Raw genomic sequence first — 21,075 nt, forward strand, 5'->3', positions numbered from 1 at the left:
AATTGAATTTCACGCTTTGATTTCGCGCCATACGAAAATTGGTTAGCTGAGGCCTCTGCTGCTGCCGCCGATGCTGCTGCTGCCTCCTTGCGGGCCATGCCGCATAAATCTTTCAAAAGGTGTATAAATTATTCGCTCTCACGCACTTGGCCTGGCGCCGTGTTTTTCTTTCGCACTTCTTTTTTGTTGCTTTTTTGTTATTTTTTTTTTGGTTTTCTGACTGCTTGGCAACATGACGCATACTTAACTTTTGTTTTGCTGCGATTTCCTGCAAGTTAGCTCTATCAAAAATTTATTGAGCAAGCCCTCAAGTTCGATTCGATTTATGTTTCCGCACACAGTTTCCGTTATTTTGACGCGCTTTTCCACACTCAGCCCATCAATTATTTAAGTTGAGGTTCTGTCATAGATGTTTCTTCAACTGTGTTGCCTCCGTCGCCTTTGTTTTATTTATGCACGCCTCGATATGTGCGTGGGCTGCCAAATTTACAGTTTGTTTCTATACTATCTCGGAATATTATTTAAATTTGACAATATTTTGACTAGAAATGAAAAATATTCGCTCTTGATGCATATATATTTTATCATCTTCATTCTTGAAGCAATTTCTTTTTGATCCCTAATCAATTTCCTGCAATTTGCATAAAATTTTCAAATTTTATGCTGATGATGTTTTGAATACAGACATGAGCATAAATTCAATTGAATGATTTCCCACCCGCTGCCTAAAACAATTTGCCTTTTCATTATTAGTTTGGCAGATTACAAAATTCTTGTTGTTATTTATCAAAATTTTAGTTTATGTATTTAGCTATTATTAGCGTCTATTGCAAAATTAATTATTGGATATTAAGGTGAAGGTGAAACGCATATGATCTAGTACGCTGCAAAAGAGAATAAAGAAATATGAACATTTCAAGAATATGCGTATATATACGATATTTTTATATATAGGCACATAAAAAATATGGCGCATAAAGTAAAATATTGAAAAACATATAAAAAGCGAGCGTAGAGTCTGCGGTCCACGTGCTACCTCTGCCTGTGCCTGTGTGTATGAGTGTGTGTGTGTGTAACTTTTCACATTTGTTGTGTTTACCCATTTTCCATTTGGTTTGTGCGTACGCAAAATTATGAATTTTCATATGGTTCGGCGTCTGCGTCGGTGGCGTATACGCAATGTTTCCGCTCTGCTGCTGCTGCTGCTGTTGCTTTTGTTTTGTTTATCTAAGTGGCACATGCAGCTTCTGCCCGTTCGTTTTCAGGCCAACAAGGGACAGAGCATCGGCCAAGAAAACTGCCTCTTCATATATCAATTTCAATTATCTGCCCTGGCGCTGGTTTGAGTCGTTTGGTGCCAAAAACCCATTTCTGCTATATAAATTATTGGTTGAGCGTCGAAAAGGACAAAACCCGAAAAGGATTATGCGGCGTGCAATTGGGGCCTGGTGCTGGCTTTTATCAGCCGCAACTGACACGGCCAGACGACCCCAGACGAGCCAGCCCAGGGCACGAGAAGGCGTGAAAAATGAGTCATAAAATGCAAATAAAATCTCAAGTGTCCTTTTGGAGCGAGAGCGACAGACTCGGCTGGGCATTGTATATGTCACTGTCAGGATTGCTTTTCAGTTTTGCGTTTTCGTTCCTGTTATTCCCTAAAAAAAACTTGAAGACGCTTTAAAAAATGTAATATTTGCCATTGCCGCAAGGCAACGAAAATGATTTCGTTTGCTGTGCTGTGCCGCGCCACGCCGTGTTTCACTTGTTTGCTTAACCTTTCCCACAAAGTTCAATTTGCTCGTTAAATCTTTGAGCTGAACAATTGCAATTTTCCATACAGATAGACAGTTTTCCGGCAACAGTTTTCAGTCATTGGCATTGCGCCATCATTTTCCAATCTGTTTAGATTTCGTCCGCTAAACATGGCAAAAATTAATACACTTTATGTGCAACGCTTTTGTTGCATGTATCCACCTACTGCTGCTATAAACAATCACCTCATGCAGCATATTGAATATTATTGTTTAAATATGAATCTATATATAAACATCTATATACATCTGTATGCATAAATCTGCCTCGATGCGTCTATATTTGAAATGTTGTGGCAAATGCGAAAGCGCTTCAGTTTATCTCCGTTGTCTTTGGACCCTTGCTGCATAAAAAGTTCAATAAAAACAATAATAATAGCCTATAAAATATGTATATCTGTTTCGAATTGGCGCACATTAGACCGGATTATCTTCCATGGCTTCCATGACTGTGCCTAGAGCATTTCATTTTCATATTGATTGCAAATTATTAGCTTAATATGTTTATGGCTGGCAGTGTACAGGTGGCCGTCGTTACAATGGCTGAAGAGTAGTTATTGTAAATGAATAGAATTTTATTGCAGCAGTAAATCTGGGCCAGGCCACGCCCCTCTGCTTGGCTTCACTCCTGCTGCCACCCACAAATCTCAGCGATTTCTCATGTTTGGATGAACACATGTCTGCGCTCTTAATGTGTGTCAAGTGCGTTTTTAATGCCGGTCGTCAGAGTTTAAGTGCCCATTAGTGGTTCGCTGTTGAGCACATATAACAGACACATATCTATATGGAGTTTGGGTTATTTCATTCTCATTCTGACTCAACTGACTCACTCGATTGGCATTGCTCAATGGGGCATGAATGCGGCAAATGCTCTACTATGCTCATTTATTATATACTTATTACACAATCTTGTTGCTGTTGCTATTGCCACACAAATTGGCTGGCCATTTCGCAATTGGACGCAATCGCTTTTCACCTGGCGCAGCTGCAGCGCACATGTGCATTTCCAATGAGTCAGCCAAAACAACCGACAACAGGCAGTCAGTGGCGCAGGCGCATTAAACCACAACGGTGGCTACAGCTCTCACCCACTTTGGACGCTGCTCTTCCAGTTTGGCAAATGGGTAACGCACGCAAATTGTGTAGCCGCTGCTGCTGCTACTGCTGTTGGTGTCTAGCGAAGCGCAGCATTGCGGAAGTTGCAACGGCAGCTGCTGCACGTTTGCTCGTATGTGGCACACCAACTCCCAACTGCCCCGACCTTTTGTTGGTCTGTTTGGCTGCCAATGGTCGCTGACAGCTGCCTTTAGCAATATTTGGGCTTGGCCCTGGCCAAATTGTCAATAAAACAGCACAGCACAAAAAACAAAACCAATTTGGGCAAGCCGAAGTGCACACACCCTTAATGGATCCTGCTGGCTGCTGACAGATGTTAGAAGTAGCTTAAAATTGAACAATTGCTCGGAAGACATTTCAAAAACATCGATAGTGATCAGAGCAGTTAATGGGATACAAGTGTTTAACTACTTCTTGCTACTTTCAACATGTCTCTGAAGTTTCATAAGTCTTATCTGAGAGGTGTAGCTATTAGACTCTTTTTATATCTAAGACTTACTTTAAGACATTCTAAGATCTAAGTCTAAGTCTGTTCTTTAACATAATTCAATAATTTCTATAAGACTTGACAGTCTCCGAAACTTATATTTTTTTTATCATTTTAACCAGATGTGTTTTAAGGTATTCAAACACCTTTTCTATTCTAAGACTTTTGTCAAGAATTTCATTTATGACTTTAAATGTTTGATGAAATTATCTTTGTTAACTTCTGAACTTTCAGTTCTACTTTGCTTTCTGCAATCCCTTTTCAAAAACTTACACGGCTCTAGCATCCTCCTCCTTCCCTACTTCATAAGTCCCTTCTGCTACTTACCTCCTACTCTAACCAAGTAGTATAAATAATCAAGACTTTTCTGTGCTACCTACTTCACTTTATCTTCTCATGCCCTTTGTTTGAATATCAGACGGCAAAAAAACAATTGTTGCAGCAAATAAAACTAGCAATTTTTTTCGGTTTTTTTTGTCTTTTGGATAATGACAAGAATCGATTGTCTGCAATCTTTTTATGCCAATTTTGTGCAGGCGCAAATCTTAAAGGGTAGCTGCAAAAATAGCTCGTTAACTGCCGCTCACGTTTCAAGCTTATGGAAAAGCACAAATGGAAAAAAATGAAAAAAAATAGTACAAATAAGAAGAAAAATTGAAAATTATCTGTGAGGCCGTCATCAAAGCGGCGAGAGCAGAGCTCCCAGTTTAATCAGCGACAGGCTTTGAATGCAATTGAAGTCACTTAGCTATGCAATCTTTCACAGCAGTTGCAGTTGCAGTTGCAGTTGCAGCAACTGGCTGCTGGTAGCAGCCACATGCATTTGTTTTTTCGTTGTTGTTGTTTTGCTGTTTCTTATCGGAGCGCACACTTTGTGGCATTAGCTTTGACTGTCAGCTACTGCAGCTTGCTGCTTTTGTAGTCGTTTGGCTGCCACTGTCAAGTGCAATTATGGGGCAGGCATTCACTGCAACTGCAACACGACCTTTGACACTGCCACCAAGCAGCAGTTGGCTTGCACTTGGACCAACAACACAGCTTTTACAATTTAATTAACTATTAAATTTGATGCGTACTGCTTTTGTGAAAGTCAACTTATCTCTATATATGTGACTATTGAATGCCTGAACAAATTTCTTATGCTAGCTAGTTCGACTTGCCCGACGAACTGTGGGGAACTATCGAACTGCTTTAACCAACTATATTTAACTCAGCTGTAAGCGATGATGGATTACTGTATGTGCTAGGTGGCTGTATATATACTTTTCATAATTTATATATTTGCTACACAAAAAGAGACACAAAGCGCAATGCTGCGCAACAGACAGCAAAATTAATTGGATTTTCCTGGCCAAAAATATCAGGCAGTATTCATGATGTCATTATTAGCCTCTATATGAATATGTATCTAAATGAGTATGTACATATATACGATATACATCACATATATACCATCATACATACACAAGATAGTATAGATCTATAAAAACACTTGATGCTTTGATGACAAACACAAGTCGTTTCGCCTGTTTGTTGTTGTTTTTCTTTTTCGTATATTTTTAAATTAATTTTCAACAACTTTTTGGCTTATGGCAACAAATTGAAAATTAAAGATGCTCAAATTGTTGTTCTTTCGCCTAAGTCTGAGGCGAGGAATTTTATAAGCGATTTGGCTGTCAATTATTTGGATATTAATTAAACACATTTTTGTTGCTGTGGTTTTTATTGACATTGCGCCAGGATTAGGCACATCTGGGCGCCTTGGCTGCCCCCTCGATGGTATTCGCAATTGAATTCATTTGAACTTTTTACGTGGCCACCGAGCAAATGGGCCAACTAATTTGCATGCCAGAGGCCGCATGTGAAGTTAAAAGTTATTGGGCCATAAATAACGCCCGTCCAAATTCTAAACAAACATTTTTCCGACAGTCAAGAAGACTGTGAAAGTTTTCCACTTGATGCTCTCTCTCTCTCTGTCTGTCTTTCTGTCTGTCTGGTCTGCCTTTTGGTGTTTTGTGTGAATATTAGCATAAAACGTTTGGCATTTTTGCCATTTGCTGCCAATCGTTAAAATGTTAAATGTAAAAAAATAGCAGACAACAAAAACACCAAAAAGACCTAAAACTCAGCTCATAAATGCCCCAATTTTCTTTGACTTTTTGTATGCATATTAGGACGCTGCTTCCCTTTCTTTCTCTTTGCCACTCTCACTTCAGACCAGCAACGCCCACAAATGTGCGGGTGTGGTGTTTGGTAGGCGTGGTCATGGTCTATGCCCGCCTAATTGCTTAATTGAAAGCCAAAGGCAAATTAATAATGCCGTCGATTGGCGCCTAATTGTAAAATATCAAAAGACAGCGCTCCCCCAACTACGCGGCGTATACGCAATGTGTTTTGTCTTTTTCTTTGTTTGACCTTTGACCCCGTGCTGTCTTATTAGCAGCCAATTAGTTTGCGTATTTTGTTAAAAATAACAATTTCAATATGTGGCCAGCCTCTTCTTCTTCTTCTTCTACACTGACTGAGCAAGCTCTAAGCAGTTAGGCCAGCGTGTCCTTGGCCATCGTTGTGTGTGCTCTGCGTTTCGATTTTGTGCTGTGCTGTGGTTTTCATATATTTGTCGGCTTCTATATTTACATTTTTGGCAAATTTTTAATTAAAACACATTTTGTCAGCTGTCGCTTAAAGCTGAAACTTTTGCTCGCTAAGCTGCGCACCAAATGTTTTCACAGTTGCCCAACATAATTGGCTAATCATGTTGGCTGCTGGTGGGTTGGCTGGTTGGTTGGCTGCCGTGGATTGGCGTGGGCTGGGCGGGCACTTGAAAATGATTATGCAAACACCCACTCAAACACACACACACACTCACTTGGCGGCTGGGCGAAGGACCACTAGCCAGCGCCACTGTGTGTTGGCCATGTTTTGGCCTCAGGTCCTCTTGTTTTGCCTGGTTTTTAGTGTTTTCTCAGTTGGCCAAATTAAAATTCTGACTTTAGCACTTGTAGAGCCCAAATAACACTTGCAATTCGTCCCCTTGCTCTGCGTCTGCTTCGCTCGTTCACTCTCTGGTTTTTTAATGAGCTAAGCGCATGCCTTTAGGCCAATCTTTCTTGCCCTTAGTCTGGGTAAGTTGCTCCTAGCAGTTGAGCTAGTCTGTCTATCTGGGCTGGGCACTTCATTGTTTGCCATTAGTTTGTCAAGCTGTCGCCTGTTTGGGATAATATCTTGGCAGTACACGCCCCCAACTCCTCTATACCCTTTCGCTAGCTGCTTATCTTTTGCTTTATTTGTCTGGCTTTTGTTTTGGGGCTCTGGCCAGTGCCTGAATGAAAATAATGAAGCACATTTAAATGGCACTTGCCAAGACAGCATAATGAGTGCCAACAGCTTGGCGTATAGAGCAAAGTGGTTAAAGCTACCCACACACACGTACACAAAAAAGGACAACCGTCTCCTTTGTGCGCCTTTTAATTATTCAAATTTATTTGTCAGCACAATGTGTGCCCAAGTCTTGACGTATTAAAGCGAGTGTGCGTGTAGCGCGAGGCGTGCGGCATGCGGCAGCGTGTGGCGTGTGTGTAGTCAGCTGTTGCTGCCGCCATCGAAGTCAAGTGAAACCACAGCGAAACTTTTTAATGAGTTTCGATTCATTGCACACGCGTACGCACGAATCTCCCTACAGGACACTCAGGCACAGCTTGCAGCCAGCTGGCAGCTGCTGGCGGCTGGAGAGCTACAACAACAATGTGAAGAACTTGTCTGCCATTTATTAATTAAGTTTGCTTAAGCGTGCAGCCCGGAATTGCTTCGACTCCTAGGACTACTGGGCCGAAGCCACTTGTCGCTGTTAGCTCCTGTTTGCTCTGCCTAAGCAAAGGCAAATACCTTGCTCTGATCTCTATTCCAAGCCAAACAGAAAAAACTAAGAGCTATTCATCCTTTCGGGTATACCTTTTGCCTTCGTGCCGTGGCACCTAGGCAACTTTTGCTTAACCTTCGGTAAAGTTTCTTGCACGTGGCTTTAATTGCTTTTGGACTGATGGTCTGGTCTGGTCCGTGCTATCTGTGCCCTGGGGCGTGGCATTTCTTTGATTAAAATTGCTTTTGATTAGTTAAATGAGTTGAGTGCGGTTGAGAAAATTCCATTTGTAAAGTCAATAAGCGCCGCTGGCCACAAACCTATCGCTGCAGTCCATAAAAATGCCAAGCACACACACACACACACACAGCGAGAGACAGGAAGAGCTTGGCCAAGAGGCCATTCGAAGATTTCGTACACGTTTTCAGTCTCGGAGACCCTGCCAAAACGTGTCAAGTGCAATGCAGTGTGTGTGGAAATTGCACAGGAAGCACTCGAAATGAGGCAGGTCGTAGGCCAAAAGGACAAGACTCAACGTGCTTGTAAGCCAAGTGCTTAAAACAGAAGACGCTGCAGAAGCCGCAGCAGCACAAGCACCGGCACTGGCTAAGTCAGACCAAGGCTTGCCGTTGTTGAAATATTGCGTATACGCCACGCTAGTAGCCTGCCTTTTTACTTGAGCGCCACATAAATCACATTTGATGTCTTACAAATGAAATTTCTAAAAAAAGAAGAATTATTTTTGACGCAGCAAAAACTCACATTAAATTTTATTTAAATGACAACATGAAAATGTTGGATATAAACTTGGACCACAGCAGAACATGAAGGTGACATACGAAGAGGCGTGCCCGTCATGTCAACAGTCGCTCAATGGCACAAGACATAAATAAATAATAATAAACAGATACGCGAAACTGAAGGCTTTTCGCGGCAGCAGCACCAGCAGCAGCCGCCGCATGAGCTTTACTTTATTTAGATTTTCCACATTCCAAACCATAATTTTCTGCTTATGTTTATATATATATTTTATATAAATACAAATAGACGCGTGTAGCTTGTGGTAAAAGTCGGACGGTGTGCACGATGCGTATTAGCAATGTCTGAAGTGACATGAAAATGTGTCGAGGAAGGCGCGTTTCCGGGTGGGCTTAATATCACATGTGGAATGACATGTGAAGCGAGATTAAGGCAAGCTAGAGCTGCTGGGGATAAGGAAACTAAAGAGCTAAAGAGCAGTAAAGTAAGAGAATACAAAGAATGGTCCTGATCAATTCAATAAACCTAATCTAGTTAGTTTGATTATAAGTAAACTTTGATTTGGGCGCTTTTCATTCAATGAGAGCTCAAACCTTTATATAATTGTGGTTTTCAGTGCTTTATTTGGCAATGAAAGTAAATATTTCATTTTATTATACTGTATACATATTGATTCGTTCATTTGCCATGCCACTGGCACGAGAGTCTGTTGTCTAAAATAAATTAAAAAAATAGCTATTATTTAATTAAGCACTCAAGCTGTTTGAAGTGTCTTTCAGCCGAACAGCAATTAAGATAAATGTCAGTTTGGCGCAAATGTAAAGTAACATTTTAATCAATTTCATCAATTAAAAAGACTGGACAGAAAATTTGTAAATGCTCTAGCGATATGCGAGCTAGAGAGACAGAGACAAGGCCAGGCGAGCGCTGAAACAAGGGTCGCTTTTCCCTCCAGCATAGATTGACAAAATTTAATTAAAAAACTGCCAGCGTTAAGTGAAACTGGCATTTCAGTAGCTTTTAAGCAATTTAGTTCATGTTGCAGAACAATTGAATTAGTAGCAAAACTTTGTTGCTGCACTTTGAAGAGTGGAAGTGAAACGGAAACCCGAACCACAACCAAAACCCAAACCGAAACTGAAACACACAAAATAGTTAAATGTGTGCTGGAATTGGTGGCCAGTGTTGGTAAGTGCGATGCAATTTACTGAGAATTTCGCATAAATAATTGCAAAATAATGAACAATTTGCGCTGTGACTCACAGCGTGCGGCATGTGTAATAAATAATTAATGATCGGTGGCAGCAGCGGTAGCGGCAGCGGCAGCAATAAACATTCAACGAATCAACAAATCAGCAGCAAATCAGCAACAATAACGAGTATAAACAATGCCAACAATGCATGGCACAAATGCATTCATTGTAAATACGCCAATTCGTTTAGGCAAACACCTTGACATTGACTTTGCCACAAGTACGACCAGGTAGTGCTGCTAAAAAGTGCGCATTGAATACAAAAGTTAATTGTTGAAATGTCCTTATTGGGCATTAATACACACGCACACATACCATTCCACTCCACTGGCATAGTTATTGTGCGTGGCTGGCAAACGGCAAATTGCTTTAATTTTGTGCGAAAGTCGAGCTAAAGTTTTTGTTGCCGTCGCCATTGTGCGGCAGCTGCAACCTCACAAATTGCTATATAATGTGCGTGGCCTCGTTTGGGCTTTTCGATTTTTCTCCATTTTCCTCATTTGTGCCTAAGCCGCTTACGATTTTCACTGCGCGAAAGTCGGCAGCGCATACACGCATCACTCATACGCCGCGATGTCGCCGTGACATATGCATGCATATTCTACTTTTTTGTTATTTGTCTAACTGTTCTGGGGCCACGCCCATTTGTTATTAAAATTTCAATGCCACTGCGTTGCGTGTCATTAAGCGTGGCCTCAACTTCTTATGCTCAGCGTGTTTTACGACCCAAACAAATGTTGTGTCCAACATTTCCGACCGTACGAGTCGCAGGGTGTGTCGTCTATCGATTGCCTTTTAAAATATAAGAGAAAAGTTTTTCCATTTAATTGAAGTGCATACATAATTCAGTACATTATGAAATACGCTCGCTGACAATGAGCTGTAAGAATTTCAACGTCAACTTTTGTGTGCAAAAGTTATGATAAGCCAAAGTGCTAAAAAATCGCTTTTCCAATGCTCTGACACAGATATATGACGAAAGCTTTTCACGCCCTATTGTTGGGAAAACTTCAATGGGCCATTTGTATTGAGCCTGAAACTCCAACGGCAACCTTAGCTGCTGTCAATTTTTTTGATGAAATACCCGCTGTATTTCTCCATTTCTCTGCAGCTAACTTGTTCCCTCCCTCTGCCGCTCTTAGTCGCTGGCTGTATAAGGCCAACTGTCAGCCATTTGTCATAGATTTCGGTTGTTCAAACTTTCTCGCTCGCTCGCTCGCTGAGTTGTTCGAGTCACTCACAATTAATTGCGCTTTGAGTGCAAATACATGCATGGCATTCCAATATATGCAGGGCCATTAGAATGTTGCAGCGCACGCAGCATGCCACGTGGCTTGAGGGAAATCTGATTGCATATTGCTCATACGCAGCGTGCGCCTGCCGTCGCTCACTTAACATATTCATATGGGTAATCTGCATAGTTATGCCATGCATGTCTATGAGTGTGTGTGTGTGTCTGGGTGGGGGTGAACTGTGTTAACAAGCCGATTGGCTTAGCTGCACGTGTCCTGTATGCATTATCCTGCTGCAAGCTTGGCAATCCTGCCTCGCCAATGCTGCACACATTGCCTCAAATGTGTGCCAACTGCCGATTGTAATTATATTTACTGTAGCTGCCAGCCACAACGCAGCTGCAGTCTTTGTTCCATTTAAGCAGCAACTAGCAGAGTTGCTGTCTAATCAGAAAAAAGAGTGGAAACAGTTTGCTTTCGTTTTAGTCCAAATGAGTTTTGCACTTGTTCTTGCGGCTGGCAACGAGTTGAAATTGAATATAATTAGAGCTTAGCTTTTGCAGTTGCTGCTCCTCCCCTTTCTGGTTCTTATCTCAAATTGCATGAAATTACTTCATTTATGGCGATGAGCTCTCGCGTCTGTCACGCCGGATGCCGTCATTTAGGCTATGAGCCCGAGCTAAGCAACAAATCGCTTGCATCGTCTGCTGGCAGCCACAAACCGTTTGTCGTTGCGTTTGAGTGTTAAATGTGGCAAAATTTCACTGACGCCTTTAAGCGCAACAAAGTGAAATGCGGGCCTAGATAACTAGAGAGTGAGAGGGAGACTCTGAGCACAGATCAGCCAACAGTTGGCAGCAGCAGCATCAAATCTCAGTTTGTCATGTTCAGGTTGGGGTATGCAGGCGATGCAGCAGGGGCAGCGAGTGGAGGCCCAAGTCAGGCTAGGCAGACTAAAGGAAATTGGCATCAAGACGCACGCAGCTACAACAGATGCGGCCAATGCTTCTGCCAATGGGCCTAACAACTTGTACATGGCCATATTTGAGTTTAGCAATTGCCAACATTTGGCGCTGGCTTTGATGACTTTGGCCCGACAGTCTCTCAGTTTGTCTGTCCAAGCGTCTTTCCGTCCGTCTGCTTGGCGATCGAGTGCGTCTGTGTGTTCTCAGGCATCAATGGTCATTGCATTGGCTTTGACTCTGTGTCTCTTGGCCAAGCCTTGCTTTTTGCTTTTGGCCTGCTGTGTTTTTTCATTAAACAGCGACAAGTTCCAGCAAACACTCGGGCAACTGAAACGGCGGCTATTTGCACCGAGCTAGCTGTTATTTTTCTTCCTTCAACTGCTGCTGCTGCTGTCTCTTAGCCAGCCTGCTGAATTTATTGCAATGCATTTTCCCATTTACGTCACGCAGGTATTCGCAATCTTAACGCTTTAGTCTGCCAGCACTGCCAGAGACATGAGAAAGCAAAGCATGGCCAATGTGTTGGAAAATGTCAAAATATATATATATAAAAAAGCTGGCTAATAATACTTTTAGTATAGCTAGTAAAGTTAACAATCTGCTTTAAAGCTGTCCATGACTTTATGGAATACTTTGATTTAAGCCTGAATATCTCAGAGTTTATTACTTTATATACATATATTTCTATTGATTAACTGATTTTTGTTGACTTTAAGTATAATAGTATCTGTTGTAAAGCTTGTAAAGACAGCTACCGCTGGGCTTTTAGCTATCTCAAAGCTTACTTTTACTTGGCTGTCTCAAGTTATGTGTTTAGCTGGATTTATAGATATTGACAAACATTTATTGACTGAGTTTATATCCAAAATTCGCATATAAAATTTCCATAATATGTGCTTGACTAACGTCTGACACTTTCATTCTCTTTGCAGGTAAGCTTTATGGCTGACGTCAATAGAAATTCTTGTCTTGTCCACTTAGGGGGTAAGTTAAGCACTAGAAAACTGTGCTTAAACATAATTAAGTAGAGTTCATTAAACCCTCTGCCTGGCAACCCGCTGTTGGCGTAAACAAAAAACACAAAACATAAAACGGAAAACCCAACAACCCCAACAGGGACCCGTTGTAAATAGACTCAACCCCTAAAATCGTAGCCACAAGCTCGTTTCAATAGGCCGCAACATGTTAGGCGGCTCATTACACTGGCGCCCAACGCCATAAATAAAGTGTGACCAGATCGCAACAATAAAACAATAAAAAGCCACAAAATTCAATTGAAATGGTTTTTAATGGAAGCAGTTTAAAAATGTTTAGCGCCCGCGTGGGAAATTGGAGCTAGTCAATTTTTGATCAATTTGTAGCAAAATTAGCGGCTCACATTACACGCACGTAAAAGAGCGTGAGTGTGGGTGTGCGCATGTGGATGAGATGGAGAGGAATATGGCTGCTGCAGCTGATTAAATTATTAAAGCCGCTAATTAAATGCTTCCGGTCGTTTAGTTTGCCGCGTTGCTCATACGCCCCGTTTGCCACGCAATTTATTTATTTTAATTGATGTTTGCTATCTCTCTCTCTCTCACTCTGCGCGCTGCCATCACCCACACGCGCTGGGCCTTTAAAAATTCGCCAGCTGATTGTTGTTGTAATTGCTTTTGTTGTTGTTGTTGCTGCTGTTGTTTCTCCTGCTGTTGCCTCTACTGCTTCTGCTGCTGCTGCTGCCGCTGATATCTAAATAATCGCCCTGTGCTAAATTAGACGCCACTTGATTTGGGCCAACAACTTGTGCGCTGCGTCTCTTTTCCTTTGTGTATTGCAGAGGTAGCACGAGGCCGTGGGCGTGGCAATGGGCGCTGCGTTCATTGTGCTTAGCAATACGTCCATTGTTTGCTTAAGTACTTCAATTGATTTTCTGCTTGTTTATTGTTGCTGGCTACTCGACTTTTATGCGCTTTGTCGCTTTTTGTATTGCTGCTGCGGGCGGTCCTTGTTCAAGCCTCTTCAACTTCACTTTTCTGTAGTCCTTTGCACAGCTTAAGGCCAGACTGTTTATTGATTTTGACCCACACTCAAGCAGCTAATTTAATTGCTTTATGGCCAGCTTTGACCGTCGTATCGAACATTGTTTCTTGAACAACCCAAGTGCATTGTCTGAGCGAGCAGCGCTTTGATCTAATCATAGCCAACCGCCCACATAAACATTATGAGCAACACTTTGGAGCTGTGTCCCTTTCCGTTGCATTCCACATGCCCCAGCATGTGGCTGCAGCTGCATTTGCATAATGCTTACAAACCTAAAAATTGTTCCCGTCCCGGAAAAAGATGTATAGAGCCAAATGTGGGTCAGAGCTGAACAGCAGCCGTATCTGTTATGAACTTTTACTTTTCAGTTTGATTTATAAATTGATATGGGCGTAAGACGCTTTATAAACAGATAAATATATATAGATATAGAAATGAGTCGCGTGCATTGAACCTTGTCTAAGAGCTAATAAAACTTGACACCAACAATTGTGCTGGGCGCAGCTAATGAAGTCCACAGGCAGCCAGCGAAAGTTTCCAACAAAGAACAAACAAAGAATGCAACGCATACAATTAAACCCAACTCAAACTCTTTGTGTGTGTGTTACTTTTATGATCGCTTATCGCTAGGCGTTGGTATTCTTTCCTCTTGCTCGTATCGCTTATTACTATTATGTGAAGTCGTAATTGTTATGTATGTCTGTCTATAAGTGTGTCAGTTCGCATTGGAGTCTCACTTTCGTCAAGCCGGAAATGACTTATTACGTGCTGTGCTGGGCTGGGCTGGGCTGGGTTGGTTTAACAAAGACTTTGGCTCGGAGTCAATCAATGCGGCAAATTGCTGCAAAACCTGTTGCAGCCTATGCAAATATGGCAAAGCTTAGGATTACAGTGAAAGAGGGCGGAGTTCTGTGAATTTTATGAGCCAAAAGGTTTAGGTTTTATGGCACACAAGACAGCAAAACTTCTGTTCCTGCTGCAGTCAGATAGTGAGAGAAATGCAGAAAACTTGTCCAACTTTAACTAGTTTAGCACCTGGAAAATTTAGTTGTTTATTCTCGCCAGCACTTAACCGAAAGTTCAACTCAAAAAAGGGGCGCAAGATGTGCTCCGGCTCTGGCCAAGTTGATTTATTGCGCTACTTAACCGCATTTGTTGGCTAGTTAGAGTTGAGCCAAACGCTTTTTGCTTCCTGCTGTCTGCTATTCAACTGCAGCTAGCTACAACATCAAATTATTGTGTTTTCCTTCTTAGCCGGAAAATAATTGCAGTTGGGCGTAAATGCCAAAACATTTTCAACTGCAATTTGCGAGAGGCGAAATGCAAATTGCGTTTTATGCTTAGGCCACATTTAATGAGCTAACCAATCCGTTGATTTGTGTCTGCTGATTGTTCTTGCCCGGCCAGCACACCCACTTACAGACAGCCGAGTAAGCTGAGCTGCTCAAATAATTGTTTTAAATTAAACGCAGTGCAAAACGCCTTAAGTTATGCGCAGCGTAAAAAGTCAGCTGCAAATGGCGGGCAAAACTTTTATGCGCTATCATTAAGTTGGCAGCTCAAATATAATAAAGGAACCAGAGCGAGGCGGAGGGCGTGTGGGCTTGTGGGCGTGCAGATGGCAGGTGGCTGCTTCCTGTTGCTGCTGTAGCTGTTGTTGCTGATGTTGATGCTGCTGCTTCTGCAGGAAGCCAACTTGCGCTGTTTCGCAACATAGCAAAACAAGGCACAGGAAGGAAGGAAGGAAGCGCAGCACAAAACTAAACTCAAGATGAAAGCAAAACAAAGCAACCGAGTGGGAGTGGGAGTAGAAGGGGCGTGGTTGATTATCTGTGGCGGTCGCGTGTAGCAAGAATAGCGGCTGGGTTGCTGGTGGCAATGGAATTAACATTATTAGCGGAAATTCCTCTGCTGTTACTGGGAATGGAAATGGAGTTGGAGTTGGAGTTGGAGTTGGAGTTGGGGCTGGAGTTGAGCTTGGGGTTGGCGTAGGCGTTCGGTAGGCAGCTCTTGTCACTTTTAACTTTGGCGCTGTTGATTTTCATTTGCTGAATGCTTTGCCGCTGTGCATTTTTTATGACTCAGCGCATTAAAGCGCGAGTTTTATTAAGCACCAACCAAATGGCAAATACAATTTTCGCTTACATCCCAAAGAAAAGATGTTGTCAGTCATTATTTATTTATTACCTTATCATAAAACGCATTCAGTGCAAATGACAGCAAGAAGCTAAATGCGCGCCTGCTGCACATTCAATGCCACCGCAAAGTGTTCAATTTAATGTTTCAATAAACAACGCCAGCAAAATTCACAGCTCTTATAGAATAATGATCTATTTTCGATTATTTATTTTTGTGCTGCTTTTTATGTATACGTTTTTTTTGGTAATTAATTAACATGTGTTGTTTTACTCTTGTTGCTGTTGCTGAGGCTGTTAAGCGACAAGCTTTAAGAGAATAAAGCGCTCTCATTGCGCTTCACTGCGCTCTTTTGCTCTGAAGTTTTATGGCGCCGCCTGAAAGTATGCAACAAAAAATTTAAAACTCGTTTGCATGGGCAGCACTGGTTAGACTTTCGCTATTCGAATTATGAAACGTAAAAAAAAGTTGCAGTACAACGAATATTTAATACGCTTATATAAATGGGAGCTGGCTGTCGTCATATCGAGTCTTAAACTGTCTACGCTCAAGTCTGATCTCGTTTTGCACTTGAGCACAATTTCAAATTAATCGCGTTATTTAAATTGAGTTATTCAACTCGTCTGATATGCTCGACAATGTTAAAGTCCACTCAACTTGTTGGGCAACAATTTGTTGTCCTGCGGCAGAAGTGGCGCCAGCCACGTAAAGGGTACAAAAAAAAACACAGAAAATCAGTATACATAGACATAAGTATATATATAAGTATGGTTGCATAAAAAATTATGTGTTGAACGCTGCTCAAAATCTGGGCAAACAAATGTTTTACATTGTTGCACAGCAGCTAAAGGCAAGAGCCAGACTGAGAGAGAGAGGGAGCGTGTATAAGGGACTGGAATAGCAGAATGAAGAGAATGCTTACATAAAGCTGAATGCTGGCTGCTGTTGCCCATTGGCCAAGCCATTCGCCCTGCAGCGCCATTAGCCGTGACCAAAGCAGCAACAGCAACAGAAAGGGAAGCGGAAACCCTAACTGAAACCGAAACCAAATCTAAATCCTTTTTATGCAACGATTTTTCTTTTATATAACATAAAAATCGCCTTTTTTTTGTTATACAATTTTTTTGAATTATTTCATTTTATTTGTTTGTTTTCCTTGTGCTGGACGAGGCTAAGCTGTTCTAATCTGTTTGCCGTTGCCCGGCGGGTTATCGTGTGCCGCCCACGCGTCTGTCTGTTGCCCAACTACCTAAAGCTCCCGTCTAGCTTCCGGTTTGGCTTTGACTTGGCATTTAATTGCATTATGATATTAGTTCGGCTTTCAGCTGACTTTAAGCAACGTTGACTTGCCCAAGTGTGCCAATGGGCATTATTATTAATGCTGTCTGTATCTTATCTTTTTTGATTTTGAGTTTTGATTTTCAACTGACGTCACAGCGCAGCAGACAGACAGCAGCCGTTTGGCAGTTTTTGGCTTTGAATGTTCACTTTTGTATATTTCTTTAAAAATGATTTCCATCAAAACGCTAAATGAACGCAAATAAACAAATAACCCAGAAATAGAATTTCCACTGAAAGAAAATTAGGTAGAAAAGCTCAAAGGGCCAAGCAATGAAAACGTGAGTTGTATTATAAAGTTAAACAATAGGAAGACCTCCAGTTGTGCACGTGTGTGTGTGTGTGCCTCTTCGGTCAGCTGTAAAATCAATAAAAATAATGCGCCCACAAAATTGTCTTCGTGTCTATTTACTGACCGAGCAGGTCGTAAAAGGCCAGAGGCCCAACAATTTCAACATTTGTTATTACTTAAATTATGAACTCGGCCCTGGGCGTATCGTTGAGGATTTCATTTGGGGGTGTGCGATGGCTGTAAAAAATGCTCTCCTAATGCCAAAGTTGGCCATTTCTACTTGGGCTTTAATCAAAGCAAATGAATTTAAACGAAGCGACGCACAAAGTCCTGCAGCTATTTGCATAGCATTCGCCGTAGTGAAACGTTTTTTAAGTGAAAAAAAGGATGCGAATAGCCATAGATGGCGGAGCATAAAAAAGACGAGCACTAGAAATGTATAGCAGCAACAGCGGGTGAGCGCTGTCTGATGGGGTGGTATTTTTTTGAAGCTGAGTTGGTTTTTATTTGCGCGAGGATTTGTATAGCTGGAGAGGATAAGCGCTGTATCCGTTATCCTTTGTGTTTGCATGAATTTAATGCAATCTAAATATTTGTGGGAGACTCTTTTTCTGCTTTTGCAACTTCTTCATCTTTGAAGGCTGTCATACAGGGTATTTTCAGCCGAAATGGAGCTCGTAACAAAAACTCGATTTGTGGCTATGTAGCCTTGTGTTTCTATATCTCTTTCTTTCTGCAAGTAAGCAAAGTCTTTCTGCTACAATTTTGGACGCAGCTCAGCAATTACTATAATAGTTTTACTATTCTTTCCATTTATCCGTAAGGCTACTATATCACTTAACTCCCACAGGCACAATTCGAGTGTCACTTGAAAGCCTTGCAGGGTATTTCAGCGCTGGCACTCCAACGAAAGTAATTTTTCATGTTTTTTATAGCAGTTGCTTTTCATCTTGGTTGATGCGAAGTGTTGGGAACGCTTTATTTAAATGGATTCAGCTTGGATGGTTTGCGGCGAGAACAAGCAGAAGAACAAGTTGGGGGTTTTAATGCAAACTAAATGCAAATTAATACATATTTAAAAACCTTTGGTTGGAAGCGCTGTTTGAACGACAATGGCATTGGGAGCTGGCTAAGTCAGATACAGCGCTGGATTCAGCTTTAACGGAATTTAACTTTAATACATTTGAAAAAATAACTAAGCGTGCTAAAAGAATGTTTTTTGATACGGTTATAAAATTTTTAACTGAATTCCTTGAATGTCAATCGATAGTAGCAATTGCATCGTGTGATTTTGAGCTTGTATTTTAAGAAATTAAACTCATTTTATGCTTGAGATTCTTGATTTCATAAAATTATCATATTTTGGAAATCTTACAGGGAAATGCTTCAAAACTTTATTAATTGATTGAGTTTGAGCTTAAGCTTATATATATGCAAGACATCAGAGACATCCAATGCTGCCATGCTGCCAAAATAGGAATCTTTTGTATGCTTTTACCAGCTTAGCTTGTCCATGATATAAGACACGTATGATTCATGAAATCAATTTTTGTATTAATCCAGCTATAAATAGAGTTTCCATCAAGATTTCCAATTCCATTTCCACGTTAATGAACTTATGTGTAAAAACATAATTTCCCCTTGCATCAGTTGTACGTCTTCTGACTAACTGGGCGCAAATGTCTTGAAAGCATTTCATATTTAGCAATTTATTATTAATTCTGCCAATATGCCAAAATCTATTTTCTATGAATTTTCAACATTTGCTGTGCTATATTTAGCATGACATCTGGAATCAGGTAGTATTGTAGGCGGCAGGTAGCAGGGGGCTGGTCCGCTGTTAATGTGTTGATCATTCGTAAATGGCACACGCCGGCCCCGTTACGAGCGATCTATATAATTAGAGACAGCGAACATACATCAACTGTGTGAGAAAATGCGCAGCAAAATGTGGCCGAACTTTGATATGTTGACAAGGATGCAGAGAGGAACGGAGATAGCAGCAGGCGGGCAGCCAGGCAGTCAAGCAGGAGCTCAACTACACTAAGCTAGAACATAAATATTTGCTTTTTATTGCCTGTTTTGGGGGCGTGGCTGGCATTTTATGCACATTTTTATTGCTGGCAATTGAAGTGAGCTGCTGTCTCCTTCTCTCTATCTTTAGCCTGTGTTATGGCCATGTCACTTTCATTTAAATTGTTGTTCTCGCTGCAATAAAATGCTTAAATCTAGGTCCATATCTACGCACTCTTCGTCCTTGGCGATACGAATAATTTGCGCGTGAAAATTGCAATTTATTTTTCAATATAATTTCACTGTTCTCCCAATCTCCCACTCTTGCTATCTCTATCTCTATCTCTCTTTTTCTGCCTCTCTCATTATCTCTCTATAATTTGTTGTCGCTGTGTGCATGCATTTTGACCATAAATTTGTAGAGGCGGCCATTAAATGTTGGCCCACACGCTCTGCGGCAAGTGCAAGTGCAAATCTTCAAGTGCCAGACACACAGACAGACCAGACAGGCCATAAAATGCAATGTGAATTGAAAATGAAATCCATGACGTCAATTTGTTAACAATTTTCGGTTTTAGCCTGCTCTACTTGGGGCCAAAGGGCAGCAGCGCGCTGGCTACAAATCGCCTGCAGCTCGCATTGTTTCTATGCCTTAATTTTAGATTATTTGGCAAACTAAAAATAATTAATTGCACGCTGACTGTGTCGAGGCTGTTTGGCAACTAGCTGCCAATAGATGCAAAAGTTGGTCAGCAAGAAAAAAAATATATATATATATATTTATAAAAGAATGAAATGCACACGAGCTGCCAGATTTGCTTTAAGGCGTGAGTGTCTTTAATCCTAAGTAGTATGCCCTGGGGTGTAGTTAAAATGTTTTATTGCTTTATTACTTTTTCTTTCTAACAAATATTTATGTTTCCCTTCTCTTTCCAGTTCGTAGGCTGGGAGGAGGTGCCGCGCCCCAATACGAGAGCCGAAATTGTGCAGGCCATGCGTCGCATACGGGTGAGTCAACACATACACACACAAATTGTAACCTAAGACCCAGTAACCAAATTCAAGAGCCCGCCCGCATGCACAACTTTTGCCAATCAAAGAAACTTTCGGCGCCCTTTAAGTTCCTTTGCTTTATGCACGCTGCCTAAAAGCAGGCAACACTTTTTTACTTTTCCTTCGCCTGGCGCCGCTGTCACTGCCAATGTCATGTGCTTTGATTACAGTTACAAGCCGCAGTAGCTACAAGCACCAAAAGCGAACGGCATAAAAAGCAACGTGCCATGGCCAATGTTGCGTTCTTGTTTATCTGCTACGCCCCCACATGCCAAACAGCCCAGCCCCCATCTCGCCTTAGTTAGCTCGTGCGTGAGTTGGCTTAAATATGCCAAGCTGAGGATGTGTGTGATGTGGCTGATGTGTGAGTGTGTGTCTGTGTGCGCGTACATTAGCATTGTCTGACTTCAATTTAGAAAGCGCTTGATAGGGCGCTTGTTATTGTCATGTCTTGCCATTAGCTGCGTGCGTCGAAGCCAGTCAAATGTTAATTGAAAAATTCGGGAATCAGCATAAGCCATCCTTAACATACATACATCAGTTATGTAAATACGTGACATTTTTATTATTATCCTTTCTTTTCTCTCTCTCTTTCTCGAACTGTAGTACGAGTGCAAAGTGCAAAATCTGAAGAAACGTAAGGTTACAATACAAATATCAGTAAACGGCGTTCGTGTTGTGGTCAAGAAACGTCGTCGAAAAGTAAGTGAAAATCCTCTACCGAATGTTCATCAATCATTTA

At 41.5% G+C, this 21,075-nt stretch overlaps 1 protein-coding gene across 3 annotated transcripts in view; it reads left to right on the forward strand.

Moving 5' to 3' along the window:
- The window catches only part of LOC111595641 (capon-like protein), a 44,085-nt gene that overhangs the window by 8,382 nt on the left and 14,628 nt on the right, over positions 1-21,075 (forward strand). For all 3 annotated transcript variants that reach the window (XM_023309465.2, XM_023309462.2, XM_023309463.2), the window contains exons 3-4: positions 20,217-20,288; positions 20,940-21,035. In XM_023309465.2, coding sequence (XP_023165233.1) covers positions 20,217-20,288; positions 20,940-21,035 — 168 coding nt within the window. The remainder of the gene's footprint in view (positions 1-20,216; positions 20,289-20,939; positions 21,036-21,075) is intronic.

This window comes from Drosophila hydei, unplaced genomic scaffold (assembly GCF_003285905.1).
Source record: "Drosophila hydei strain 15085-1641.00,03,60 unplaced genomic scaffold, DhydRS2 tig00000001-arrow-pilon, whole genome shotgun sequence".
NCBI lineage: Eukaryota > Metazoa > Arthropoda > Insecta > Diptera > Drosophilidae > Drosophila > Drosophila hydei.